Here is a 13,378-nt window from a genome sequence, read left to right on the forward strand (position 1 = left end):
CAAACTTTTCAACTTGGAAGTGGGGGGCGGGGTGTGACCACGCGATGATCTGGAATCACAAACGTCACTCGTAGGTGCAGTGTGTGGAGTTGGAACCCGCTCGGTCGCGGCGGCAGCCCCAAAACCGGCAGAAGCGCACCCAGCCCCGCCGTCCTTTTCACCCCTCAGGGCAGCGCCGCCCACCGCCCTCCACAGGAGAGGCGCACGCGCCCGCGCGCTCTGGCCCGGCCCGGCGATTGGCGGGAGCCGCCGTGACGTCATCGCCGCGCGCCGGCAGCAGCCCCGCTCCTGAGGGGAGCGCGCCGTGCTCGCGCCGCCCGGGCCCCATCCCGCCCTGCCGCCGGCCCGCGCTGCTGCCCCGGGGGCCGGCCCGGGACCGCCCTGCCCGCCGCTCCCGCTCCCTGTTCCCGTCCCCGGCCGCCACTCCCTGCGCCACAGGTGCGTGTGGGGCCCCCCGCCCTGAGATGAGAAGGGAGGCCGGGGGAGCGCGGGCGAGAGGGAGAGTGGGTGGGTGGGCGGAGGGATGGTTGGGCAGGAGCCTTCCCGCTGCCTGACAGCGCCCCTGGGCGCGCGTTCCTCTGGCAGCGTTTTACTGTCTGTATTAGAACGGCCCTGCCGGCTCTCTCCCCTTCCCTTGTGGCTTTTCCCACAGGAAGGTTAAGAATATGAGTCTCTACAATTTGGACCGGTTCCGCTTCGAGAGGAAGGGGAAGGGCGCGGAGCAGGTGTCGCCGTCCCCGCCGGCGGCCTGCGCCGAGGCACCTGGCGCTGCTGCCGCCGTCCGGGCCGCTGCAGGGGAGGAGGAGGAAGGTACGGATGGCAACAAGAGGCCAGGCACTCCGGCTTCGGACGTGACAGAGAGAACTGGTGAGTCAGGTGTTTTGCATGAAGGGCAGTGTAAACTCTTAATTTCTAGAAATGAAGTAATTGTCTTTTGTTTTGGTGTTGGTCATTTTGGGTTTTGCCCCCTTTGCTTGTTTTGCAAATGTGTTTTTCTGTGCAAACGTTTCACAACAATTTCCACAAAAGTATCCTCATTTGCAGCAGTGTATGCTCTAATTGAACATGTGCATTTACAGGCAACTCGTTAACCTTCTGAAATAACTCGTTTTTTTAATTGATTAAATAAGTTTTAAATTAAATGCTGAAAGAGTGCTATGTTCTCCTATTTGTAAACTCTATTTACTGATACTTATATTATGCTAACATTTCAGGGTTTTTGAGGAAGAAATTGCTTTTATTTTTAGTTGTCTGATAGTTACAACACTGGAGTCTTAATTTTCTGAGTAGAGTCCTTGTCTAATGCATCATGGAGCATCACAGATGGAATTGAAAAGAAAGGGAGCAGTTTATTTTCACTTAGGCCTGGTTTTGTAAAGAGCTGAGAGACCTGGTGCTGATTCTCAGAAGCTGACTGTGTTAATCGTTTTGTTGTAGTGTTTGTCCTCTTTTGGGGCAGAAGCTTGGGGTTTTCATGGAAATGTCAAAACCTTGATTGTGTTGGTTCCCTTGGCTGAGACTGTAGCAATGTGCTGTTCCTGTCTGGATTTGTTGGTTAATACTAAGGACTGAAATTGCTGTTGGCTGTGTAATCACATTCACTAGTGTGTTTTTCCTGTTACTGAGGGATTTGAGAAACAGACAGTATCTCCTGCTGGTTATTTGGTACTTCTCAGACATGCCATATAATTTGTGGTATAGTTGTCGAATTACAGGTGTTACGGGAGAGATCAGACAGACTTTGACTGTGCATTTATTCAAAAAATGAAACAGTAATGTCTCTTGATGTTAACTAACTACATCACATGACTTTCTTTTGGTGCAAGGCAGTTTTTCACAACACCTTATCTAGGTGATAACAGAGAACCATTCATGCATGAGGAGGAGTTCCTCTTTTAAAACTGAGTGAAGTCAGAATTACAGGAGGTGGGTATTTACCCTTCCCTAAATTTTGGTTTGATGCGGGTTGACTGTTGTCAGTTGATTGGAATGCTCTTGTGTTTACATTAGTAAATGTTAAGCAGGGCATTAAAATATATAAAACATATAAGTTGGTAGTCTGGAACTAGTAACCTGTTGCAAAGAATTTTGGTGACAGGGAGGACTTTACAGAAGCAGTGAGCAGCTGTTAATCCTGGTGTCCGCTGATGTGTCTTTGTAATGCTTGTATGGCACAATGGGCACTCTGAAGAAGTAGAAGCGCACTTTGGAACAGGTGTTCCCTTCCTGTTGGTGGTAAATGATTGTCTTGTGCTGTGGAGGAGTTACTGAGTGCACGGGCCTTTCTTGAACTGTGAGTGTAGTTGTGCAGTAATGCATGGTGCTGCTTGTTTTGTGGCTTAGTGGTTTGGGGATTTACTTTATTTTAGTGTTATACTTCTTCCTTTAATCTGCCTGTGGACTTTATCAGTGTAAGCATATAGCTGGACCAACAGATTTCACTGCTTGTTTTTCAAAATGCTGGTTTCCCTTGACTTCACTTCTGCAGGGGTAGGACTGTGGAGAAGGGATGTAATACCCAACTTAGAGGCCTTAGTTTAGATACAAGGTAATAAAAAGAAAGGTGAAGGCCAACCTAAAAGACATGTAATGCAGGGCAAAGTGCTTGTGAGGAAAACTGGTGGGAGAAGGTGGTAGCTGACAGTGAAACAGGGTAGAGTGCAAGAGCAGGGAAAACTACAGCAGGTGTCCAACTGAAATAAGCATCCATGGAGGCAGATGCTGGTGGAGGACTGGGGCACTAATTAACATTTAAAATTGAGGTGTAATTAGTAGTGCTCTGCAAATACATAATGCTTCATCTTTCACAGATATTGAGTGTTTAAAGAAGATCAAGTAGTTTAGTGACTTTTTTCTCCTACTTATTTGCACATCAATGTTATGTAACCCCTTTAAAGAATTAATAACTTTTCAAGAAATAAAATCACATTTTCTACATCTACAGAATTTAACAAAAAATTAAACACTCAGATTTTGTCTGCATGATATGAGGCACTTAAATGTAATAGAGAAGACTAGATTTGATTAGCAGGTGCCTCTCCTCCTTGTTTCCTAATTAGCATCATGAAGACAGAATTTTTCTTGGTTTGGGTCAAATAAGACAGTCAGCTTTTTTTTTGTTGATGGTGTTGTTATTACTGAGTGGTCATGGAAAGGCCCAAAGCTGAGTTTATGGCACTGTGTACTCTCTGCTGCTAACTGCACCAACAAGTCAGGCTATGGAGTTGTTCTGTGTGAGAAGCAGTTTACACCAGGCTCACCAAAAATAACCTGCCCTAATGCTCAGTGAATCACGTGAGGACAACAATTACTCAGATTTGTTCTGAAGACAAAGTGATTGACAAAATACTGGTACAAGAAACGGGGGAAAGAAGAGGAGAGTGATCTTTATTTCACTTATGCAAACAAAAATGCTATTAAATAGCTAACAACTTGGTTGGTTTTTTTGCTAACAGCTTTGATATAGTGCAACCACTGTGTGTATCTAAAAAGAATTTAAAAATCTTTATCCTTTAGGAGCACAGATAGTTCAGTATAATTTCCAAGAGATTTCTTCAGATTTGTTTTATCAAGTGCCCTGAAATACGCATCTAACAGAGTATAGGATTTTGTAATTGTCATCTATCTTCAAAAAGTGAAGTCAGATGTTGTCTATTGTGTCATGAACCACCATTATCTTTTTAGCTATTTTCTTTAGTTTTGTATTCCCAGAACAAACTAATATTGGTTCTGTAACCCCTTTATGTCTGTAGGTCATGCTTCTTGTTCCTTTGTGTTGAACATGCATCCCTTATGCTTTAATAAGCAATTTGTGGTGTGATGGCCACAAGAATTGGTCCTCTTTGTACGCTTGTCTGTGCTCTACGCTTGTCACCTGCAGTGACTTTGCGGCCAGGTAGTAGAGAATAATTCTGCACTTCATTTACTGAGGGATAGAAACCAATTCTGGGGACAGTTACCAAATTATATATGGTAGATATCTCTAAAAAGAGTTGGAAAAATACCCTGGAGTTGCTTCCTACAGTTTTTCATGAAAATGAGTATTATTTACTCAATAGTAATATTTACTGAATCTCTTAATCTGTTAAGGAAACAAGCATCTTAATTTTCATTTAGATGTTTTTAATTATGTAAATAGCTCAGTATACTAAGATAACGAGATTAGTCTACACTGTTGTAGAAGTGGAGCAGAACTGTACCAGAAGTGCACAAATTAGAATAATTACCAACATGAATTTCAAAATGAGGCCATTATTTAGGTCTCAAAAAGCACACTTACTAAGCTTCCAAAAAGAATTGAAATAAAAGTTGTAAAAGAAATTAAACTACAATATATAACCCCATTATTGATGGCTGATTTTGTTGATATCCTCTCTACTGTTTGAATATGTATCCTTAATGACTACACTTTGAGATGATAATGCTCAGAGCTCACTTGCACTGGCACTGCTCTTTTTTGTTCTGTTGTCATTTTCTCTGGGATCTGAGGAAGTCCTGTTTTTTGCTTATGTCTCAGTTCATGGAGTGTAATTCTACTTAGAGTGTTTCTGGAAAGAAGTGATGACTGCAGTATCAAGTGAAGCTTTCTAAGGGTTCATAAGAAGATATGTTGAAGTCATCATTGTTTTAAAAGGGCAGCTTTAAGAAGTACCTTAGAGTAATACTGACATTTAGGATTATTTTAGCCAATGGAAAAGACTTTCCTTTGAGAAGGGAATTCTTATTACCATATAGACTTGAGCAGCATGTGCTTGATGCTGCTTTCCAAAACTAGGTGGAGGTTACTTTCTATTTGACAATGCTTGTTGGACTATGTTAGTAAATGTGGTAAGCCTCTTAAGTATTGCCTCAGTTTTTGCTTTGGTTTTACCTTTGTTTTAACTTGGGAGAGAAGCTGGCTTTCTCAGAGTGAGGTGTATGATTTGTGTAGGAGGTTGTGTTTAGAATTACAGGGCAGTGTATTCTCTTTTTATGGTAGCAAAAATTGGTGGTTGTTGTTGGGTTTTGGTTTTGATGTTAATGTGTGCATATGGGGATATTGATGAGTGTCCCTATTTCTGGCCTCAGAGGCAAAAACTGGTCTTATGATTGCAAGCATTCCTTAATAGTTCTTTTGAATTGTTTGTAATCAGAAAATTCTGCCTCCAACAATTACATATTGTTGCTATAACTTTAATCTATTACTAGTCTACAAGGTTACAGTTTGCTCTAAATATTAGGATTCCTTATTAAATGTGTGATTTCGGCTTCCCCCTCCCACTTAGTAGGGTACTCTGTTCAGTGGGATAGGTGGAGGAAGGGCAAAGGACTGGGCTTTTTTTTTGACAGGGAGAATGCTTTTTTTTTTCCATCAGGTAACTCAGCATTTTTTAAATATGGGAGTTAGGAGCTGTCATAAAGACTGGACAGTAATTGCTAAATAAAATAAAAATACAATGAGAAATCACTAAGTGAGACAGTAAATACTCTTTATTTAACTATAAATCTTATCTAAGGTTTATACTGTAAAGAATAAAACTACTTTTAAGACTGTCATATTTTTGTAAAATTTCCTTGTGTTTTTCCTTTAAATTCAGTAAGGATGCCTCTTAGCAAAGTTGTCATGAGCACCTGTCATTTCTGTGTCGCACTGCTTACAAGGAGAATTTGTTTGAAATTTAGTCTAATCTACAACGCAAAGATCCATGAGAACTGCCTTGATCTGTTCTGTTAATTCAGTATAGATATGAAATTCTCATGTTTCTTACAGACCTGTTCTGATATTGAATCACATTTTTAAGGCATTTTTTTCTATCCTATTGTGATAGCCTTTGCCCTGATAACCCAACTTCATAATGTTCCCAGAGGTCTCTTTTGCTCCTCTCCTGTATTCATCTAAAAACTTAATTGGTTTTCAGATGAAGCAAGTGCATCACATCTCCTTGCTAAAATGGACAGATAAAAGAAGGTACTGCTCAGGAAGCTTCCACTGCCAGCATGTTCATCTTGGATGCAGGGAGGTCTGTCTTGGAACCATGTACTACTGCCTCAGAACTAATAATTTTTAGGCATTCCTAAATTTGCATGTGTATAGGCTTTTCAAAATAAGATCAATTTGCAAAGTGAGACTTTTGCCTCTTCTAAAAATCATTGACATAATCCTATATTGTGTTTTGAAAGTGATAGCAAAGGCTTAGATTTTGATAACTACTAAAACTAGGTCTTTTATCACAGATGAAGGAATTAGATGCCATGTAGCTTGTTTCTGCATTTGACTATCAGATTAATTTATTCTAGCTTCATCTGTGTCTACTGTCTGCTGGCAAATTAGCCTTGCAAACTGATGTTACATTCTAGTAATTTGACTCAGCAAGTTTCTGCATTACTGAATGGAGACAGAAGAAACTACCTTTACTTCTAGCCAAAACTGTGGTTCCAGAGTTAGCAGCATCCCTGGTGCTTGGTTCACAAGCACATGAGTTTTACAAAAGGATGTGGGTGTGTTTAGGGGGAGAGGATGCCTGTGATCCTTTCTTTGTGTTATGAGAATTTAAGATCTTTTTACATGAGGACTTCCAGTGACAGTAGTATCACTAAAACACAAGTTTCCCAGAAGTTGGTGGCTGACTCTGCTGCCCCTTATCCTGGACTTTTCCTGTGTGTGGCTAAGGTCACCTTGTTGAGGGATCCATTCAGTGCAGGTCGCTGCTCAGTGTGTGGCTCAGGTTGAGCTGTGGGTGGGCAGGCAGGGAACTGCTGACCCCTTGCACAGAGGTCCCAGGTGCCTGTGGCCCTGCCAGGGCACAGGACACTCAGGAGCTGATGGCTCCAGACTTGCCTGCACTTAGACTGTGAGGGTGTAAAAGCCCAGGATTTTTTTGTTTGGGGTTTCTCCTCAGAGGCACCAGCTGGAGCTGTGGTTTTGTTACTGTACCGTGATTAAATGATATTGGGGATCTAGACATCTGAGGGCGCTCTGGGAAACTGGGTGTGACTCTGTGAATGTGGGATCTGTAGCTGCTAAGGGGTCTTGGTCCCAGCTCAGATGCTGCTGCCAGAGTGGCTCCTGGATGGTTGGACAAGGAAGGTTTTTAACAACCTGAAGTCTTAAGCCTTCAATGATTGCTCTTTTGAGCTGTCATTGAACCCTTGTTGATATTTCCTTATAGACACTGGGTTACGTTCACTTCCATCCCTTTAAGCTCCATTTTAAAGTTGTTTTCTTCTATTTCTGTAGTGTACTCTGTAACATTTGGTACCATATTTTTTTTAGTTTATTGGGTGCCTTTGCCTTTCAAAGCCTGTGCAGTTTCCTGTGTCAGCAAATATCTTGTACTTCTAGGATTTATCTTTTTTTCTCCTTTCATTCAGTGCTGCCACAGTGCGTTATTTAAAATTTATTTTCCACGAGATTTCTTTCATACAGAAAATGTTCTCTGCAGCTGTCATGTTTTCTGCTCTATGCATCAATTTTTCTCTCTTCATAGAGAAAAGAGAGAAATATGCTTTTGACACCACAACAGTTTGTCCATGTTCTGATAAGCCTGGAAGTAGCTCAGAGGACTTTGCTCATTATTCATTTATCTAAAAATAAGAATTTATTTATTTATTTATAAATAGTTATTAACCTAAAATATATGTTTTCTTTAATGTTGTAATTAGAACTTGTTTGATGTAAGAGGGCTGAAGATCCTTTGCCAGGTAAGTTCTTACTTAAAGAAATGCAGCTGACAGGAATTTTGTGTGCATGAGAAAGTGAGTTCTGTTTGACTGACTGTTGTGTCTCTGAAAAAAATCACAGCTACCTGATTCTCTGAGTACAAATAACTATTTGAAGTTGTAAGTCATTGTCTCCTCTTTCTTCTCCCATTGAAATGTCTTGCACAGAGTATTCCACCATCCCAGAAACTCCTGAAGCCCAGAGGACAAGGAAACAGTCTTACTTCAGGCGCCAGCGCCAGCGAGGGGTGCAGTTCCTCGATGTGTCTGACAGCGAGGATGAGGAGCCCAGAAGAAAAGAAACCCAGGCCCCGAGGGCAAAGGTGGCCTTAATGTACGATTTCAGCCACATTTCTGTCCTGTCTCTGCACCCTCAGGGGCTGTTCTCAGTTCAAACCCTGAATTGAAAATCAGAGCCTAGGTTGGGTTCTTGTTTGCTCCTTTGGGATTCAGCTGCCCCTAACTAAACTTTACTGGTTTTGCAGGGAAGAGGTATCCTGCTAAAACATTTTCTCAGAGGGAGGAGTTCTGTGATGTTGAAACGTGTGATGTTTGTTCATTTACACATTTGTGCCTTTGCCCTTCTGAAATCCTTTTAGTGCAACTTGAAAACTTAACCATAAAACACTTACTTTACTAATTTTCAACTGTTGGAATTGATTTTTTTTTTGTGTATGCAACTATATTTGACAGGGAAGCAAATAGAGCTTCAGTGTGTTGTATGACTCCCGAGTTAAACTTAAGTATGAGTTGTATGGTACGTTTCTTATCCATAGTGAAAATTATTTCTTTCCTAAGTGATTTGGAAATTTATATTTTTGAATGTGCTGGGAGGGAAGAGTCACTGTGCAGGAATCACTTGTATGTGTGCTAAAAAGGCAGTGTTGAGAGAGCAGGTGAGACAAGATGTAGACAGACATCTGCAGCCTTTTGCAACAGTGTAAAGGAACCCCTGCTAGTTATGTCTGTGTGGTAATTGTGCCCTCTAGATGTTTTGTGCTAAGCAAAACAAGATGGCTTTACCTGCTTTTTTGATAGTCTAGTTGAATTAATGGGCAGAAAACTTTTGTGGGAATTGCAACCTTAACAGGTGTTGCCTCTCGTCAGGTTTTCAGTCCTACTCAGTCCTACACAGAGCATGGAGTTATTGGGGGTTTACAGCAGAAGTGAAACAATGCATTTTCCTGCTGCTGTTACCTGAAATTCTGTTGTTGTGTTGTTTGTTTCTTTTTTTAGTGTTTGCCCCCCCCCAAAGCTTAAACTTAAGGGAGCTACTTGAAAAGGAGAAAAGTATTAGCAGTTACAAGTGAGCTCCTGCTTCTGCCTGTGATTTAAGTTATGGATTGTGCAAGGAGACAGAGGTGGCCAGCTGGCTGCATGCATCAAATTGGCTTGTGTGCAGTGCTGTGTAAATGGAGTTACTCTGCTTCTGGGATCAATCCCACCTGGAAGCAGTTCAAGTGGTTTTGTATCATATGGAGCTGATGCTGATAAGCCATGCAGGATGCCACTTGCAGAGCCACTGCTTGCTGTTCCTATACTGTGTTGCTGTTGCTGGGAGTGAGAGATGGACAGCAAGGTGACTCCCTGGTGGGGTTGATGACCATGAGACTAAATCCTCTTGTGCTCCTCAGTATTCCTGTGTAGCCACCAGGCACCTCAGTGCCTGATAATTTGTCCCAGTGTGCGAGTTCAGGTGCTGATCCTCATTCTGAACAAGGCACAGAACAGAAAGCAGGAAGTTTAGAGTAGAGAAAACATCTTTCCTAAAGAAAATGTGCCATGACTTTTGCTACCGGAGGGTTGCTGTCCGAAAAAAAAAAAGCAGAATCAACACAAGAGTTGCTTAGCAGTTAAATGAGTGTTTCTTTATGCTTGATAAGAATGTGATTATACACAGAGGACAAGATTTATGATGTATGCAACTCTGGCTTTGTTGAAAAGTGTCTAGATGTTATTCTCTGATAGGAAAGGATAGGATAATTGCAGTGTCACCATTTTCATTTGGATTGATTTTTCTTTTTTATATGCACTTTTTACAAGAAACCTTCCTTATCAAGGTAAAAAGATCAGAAAAATGCTGGTAGATTTAAATACAATACTTCATTAAGTTTTTTTTAAGTGGAAGGAGGATTCATTTTTGAGGCTTACAACTCAGTGCCTTGGTGGACTGAAGAATAATTTGGATTCTCTCTTACTACTTCCTTACTCTTAAGAGGCACAACCAGAGAGTCCTAGTAGCTGTGCATGCCTTTTGAAAAGGGAGGAGATAATTATTTGATGAACAGTTACCTGTGTATATCTTTTATGTAAGTGACACACATCAATTTTTTTTTTCCAGAATTCTAATGTAATCTGCCTGTTGCAACTGCTAAAGAAAGATAGAGTGAGGAAAACCAGGTTTATTTTTAGTCTTTTACCTATATGCAGAGAGAGCTGCAGGCAAGCCTTTCTGATGGTGAAATCCCTATTAAATGGCAAACTCCATATGATTCAATTAATTTTGCCTTCCCAAAAGGAGATTTTTGTGTCTATGGGAGGAAGGAGGATGGGAGACCCATGCTTGGGTTCAGTCTTACCTATGCAACTCAATATCCTGGAAGATACATGGGGGTTGCTTCTCCTGCAAATTAGTGTTAATAATCAATATTTCAGTAAATTCAGAACACTGTCTTTTTTTGATAAAGACTCCTGCCACATTTATACATTTAAGATGCTACACAAGGAGCTTTGAATTTTCTTTCTCAGTGAGCCAAGGGCTAGGACAGAGTTAATACTGCACCTGGAAAGTGTTTACAAAGAACCTAATCCACATCTGTTTGTCTGTTGGGCAAATAAACACTAGCAAGGCTGTTGAAAGTAAACTTGGGGTAGTCTGATGTAATTCAGGTAGCTCAAACTGTTCAAGTAGCTAAACTGTATTAAGGTGGTTGTTATTAAATTATCAATAACCTTTGATAATTTGAGGGTAAGTGATGGTATTTTGCTGGTCCCTTCTTCCCTTCTTCTTTTCTTTACCAAGTTGAAACTGTTTAGTGCAAAGAGGATGCTGTACTTGATACATGCCTGACTTTGTCCTGAGTAGAGGTATCCCTTTGCATACAAGTTGATTCAGTGTTACTGAATGCATCTCAGTGCATTTTGTGCAATCCTGGTGGGTTAGTAATGTTCTGGTAGAGTAAAACATTCATAAGCAAAAATAAATTTTAATTACTTTTTTCTTCCCCTGTACATTGTAGCTCTGAACCATCTGATGATGATGACCGGCCTGAAGAGGAAATGGCCCAGCAGGCACTTGTAAATGGTGGGGAGCAGCAGCCAGCTGTGAAGGAGCATGTCGAGAAGGATACCAGGGACTCAAAGCTGCAAACAATGAAGGAACGTTTTCCCCAAAGAAGTGACCAAGAATTATTAAAAGTAATAATGCTCAGTTCTTTGATTTATTTGATGATTATTTTATAGGATTTTATAGGTAGTTTTTCTAAGCTTCTGACTTCAGTACAGGGTACAGTCTTGTGGTGAGTTAATGTTATCTGAATGCTAGGTACCCACTAAAGCTGCTCTGTCACTTTGCTTCTCAGCTGGACAGGGAAGACAATAGAATGAAAGACTCATGGATCATGATAAAGACATGGAGAGACTATTCACCAGTTACTGTCATGGGCAAAACAGACTCAGCTTGTGGAAAAGATTTAATTTGTTACCAACCAGATCAGAGTAGGGTAACGAGAAATAAACACAAATCTTAAAACACCTTTCCTCCACCCTCCCTCCCTTATTTTGGGGTTTAACTGTATTTGTGATTTTCTCTACCTCCTTCCCCCTCACACCAGTGGTGCCTGGGAATGGGATATGGGGACTGCAGTCAGTTCATCTGTCCTCCTCAGCAGGAGGACTCATGACACCCTTGCCTTGCTCCAGATTGGATCCCTTTCCATGGCATGCAGTCCTTCAGGAACAAGCTGCTCCCTTGTGGGTCCCTTCCACAGGGTCACCAGTCCTGCCAGCAAACCTGCTCCAGCATGGGCCCTTCTCTCCATGGGTCCTGCTGGGAGCCTGCTTTCAGGGGGGCTTCCCATGTAGTCACAGCATCCTTTGGACATGCACCTGCTCTGCTGCGCTGTTCTCCATGGGCTGCAGGTGGATCTCCGCTCCACCTTGGCCTGCAGGGACACAGCTGCCTCACCATGGGCATCACCACTGGCTGCAGGGGAATCTCTGCTCCTCCAGCCCCTCCTTTACTGACCTTGGTATCTGCAGGGCCATTTCTCTCTCATGAATTCTCCTTCCTCTCTCCTGCTGCAGGTGTGTTGATCCTTCCCATTTCCCTACCCCCCTTTCCTTCTTAAGCTGTTATCTACTGGTGCTGCCACTGTCACTGATGGACTTGGCCTTGGCCAGCAGCAGGACTGTCCTGGAGCTGACTGCCACTGGCTCTTTTGGATGTGAGAGAAGCTTCTGGTGGCTTCTCACAGAAGCCACCTGTGTAGCCCCTGCTGCTGTCAAGCCTTGCCATGCAAACAAAATGCAGCTCTTAATTATTGGGGGTTTTTTAATAGCAAAAGGGTAAAAGTAATGTTATAGAGGAAGTACAGCGATGTAATGTTTCCACATGCATGGGAACTTGAATATCTATAAAAATGAATATATAGAGACACACATCAAATAAACACCTTTAGGTAAGTTCAACAACAGTGAACTCCAGTGTATAGAAAAATTTTCAAGCACTTCTTTGTTGTGTTGTTCAAGCTTAATTATGGCTGTCTCAGTTGATAACTTTTGGTAACTGCTGTTGTTGGAATGAGCTAGCTGATGAAATGCAGGAGTGGAATCACTGCCATCTTCCAGTAGATGAAAGACTGTGCAAGCTTGTATTTATGGCATTTAACATGCAAAGATTTCAGTACTTCTAGTGAGGCAAAGGGTAGGTTTGAACTTACTGTAATGTATTCTGATTAAGCTGATGTGGGAACTCTTGGCCATTGTCCAGCGTACAATGCAAATCTACAGGTAACTCCTTGCAAGTGAGATATGGTAGCTCATTACAGTAAAATACCTTTAGTACCATACAAGGCTTTCACTAGCTTTTATTTATAAAGCTAAATGTGTTTAAATTAGTCTGTAAAGTTTCCTGGTTGTTGAAATGGCATTGAAGAAATACAGACATTTTACTGATGCTCCTTGCTGGGTATTTTGTTTCCAAGTGAATCAAGCTTTATGCTTAGACTTTTTTTATTTTGGGAAGAGCAAAAGGTTTTCAAGTAGGAGTTTCTGAATTTTTCTCCTGAACATTAGAATTAAAATCTGTTGTGCATGTCCAGAATTTATCTTTTGCAGTTTTTGGCTGCATAGAATTTATCTGATTCAAAGACTGATGAAAGTTCATTGTAGCTTAGTAACTTGCTAGAAATGCTATGTGGTGTGTCTCACTGCTGTTTTGTGACTTAGCTACTGAGCAGCATGTGAGGCTGATGGTGTTTGTTTTCAGGAGAATGCAAGATAGCTCCCGTATCAGCAGAACTTTGTAGAAAATGGAGGCTGTGCAGATTTTTTTGTGCAGTTGCATAGCTGCAACATTTTTAAGGAGGGCAGAGGAGTATCAGGCAAATGTGTTGTTCCTTCATGAAGGATCCTGGAGCAGGCTGCCCTGACAAACTTGACACAACTGATGAATGCTATT

At 41.7% G+C, this 13,378-nt stretch overlaps 1 protein-coding gene across 2 annotated transcripts in view; it reads left to right on the forward strand.

Annotated features, from left to right (window-relative positions):
• The first annotated feature begins 254 nt into the window (after positions 1-254).
• SMARCAD1 (SNF2 related chromatin remodeling ATPase with DExD box 1) overlaps positions 255-13,378 on the forward strand; it is a 40,615-nt gene continuing 27,491 nt past the window's right edge. The window contains exons 1-4 of one of the 2 annotated variants that reach the window (XM_077177077.1): positions 255-438; positions 653-867; positions 7,867-8,032; positions 10,938-11,115. In XM_077177077.1, the coding sequence (XP_077033192.1) occupies positions 666-867; positions 7,867-8,032; positions 10,938-11,115 (546 nt within the window). In that variant the 5' untranslated portion in view covers positions 255-438; positions 653-665. The remainder of the gene's footprint in view (positions 439-652; positions 868-7,866; positions 8,033-10,937; positions 11,116-13,378) is intronic. The other variant, XM_054633521.2, reaches the window with a different exon arrangement.

This window comes from Agelaius phoeniceus, chromosome 4, assembly GCF_051311805.1.
Source record: "Agelaius phoeniceus isolate bAgePho1 chromosome 4, bAgePho1.hap1, whole genome shotgun sequence".
In the NCBI taxonomy this organism is placed as follows: Eukaryota; Metazoa; Chordata; class Aves; order Passeriformes; family Icteridae; genus Agelaius; species Agelaius phoeniceus.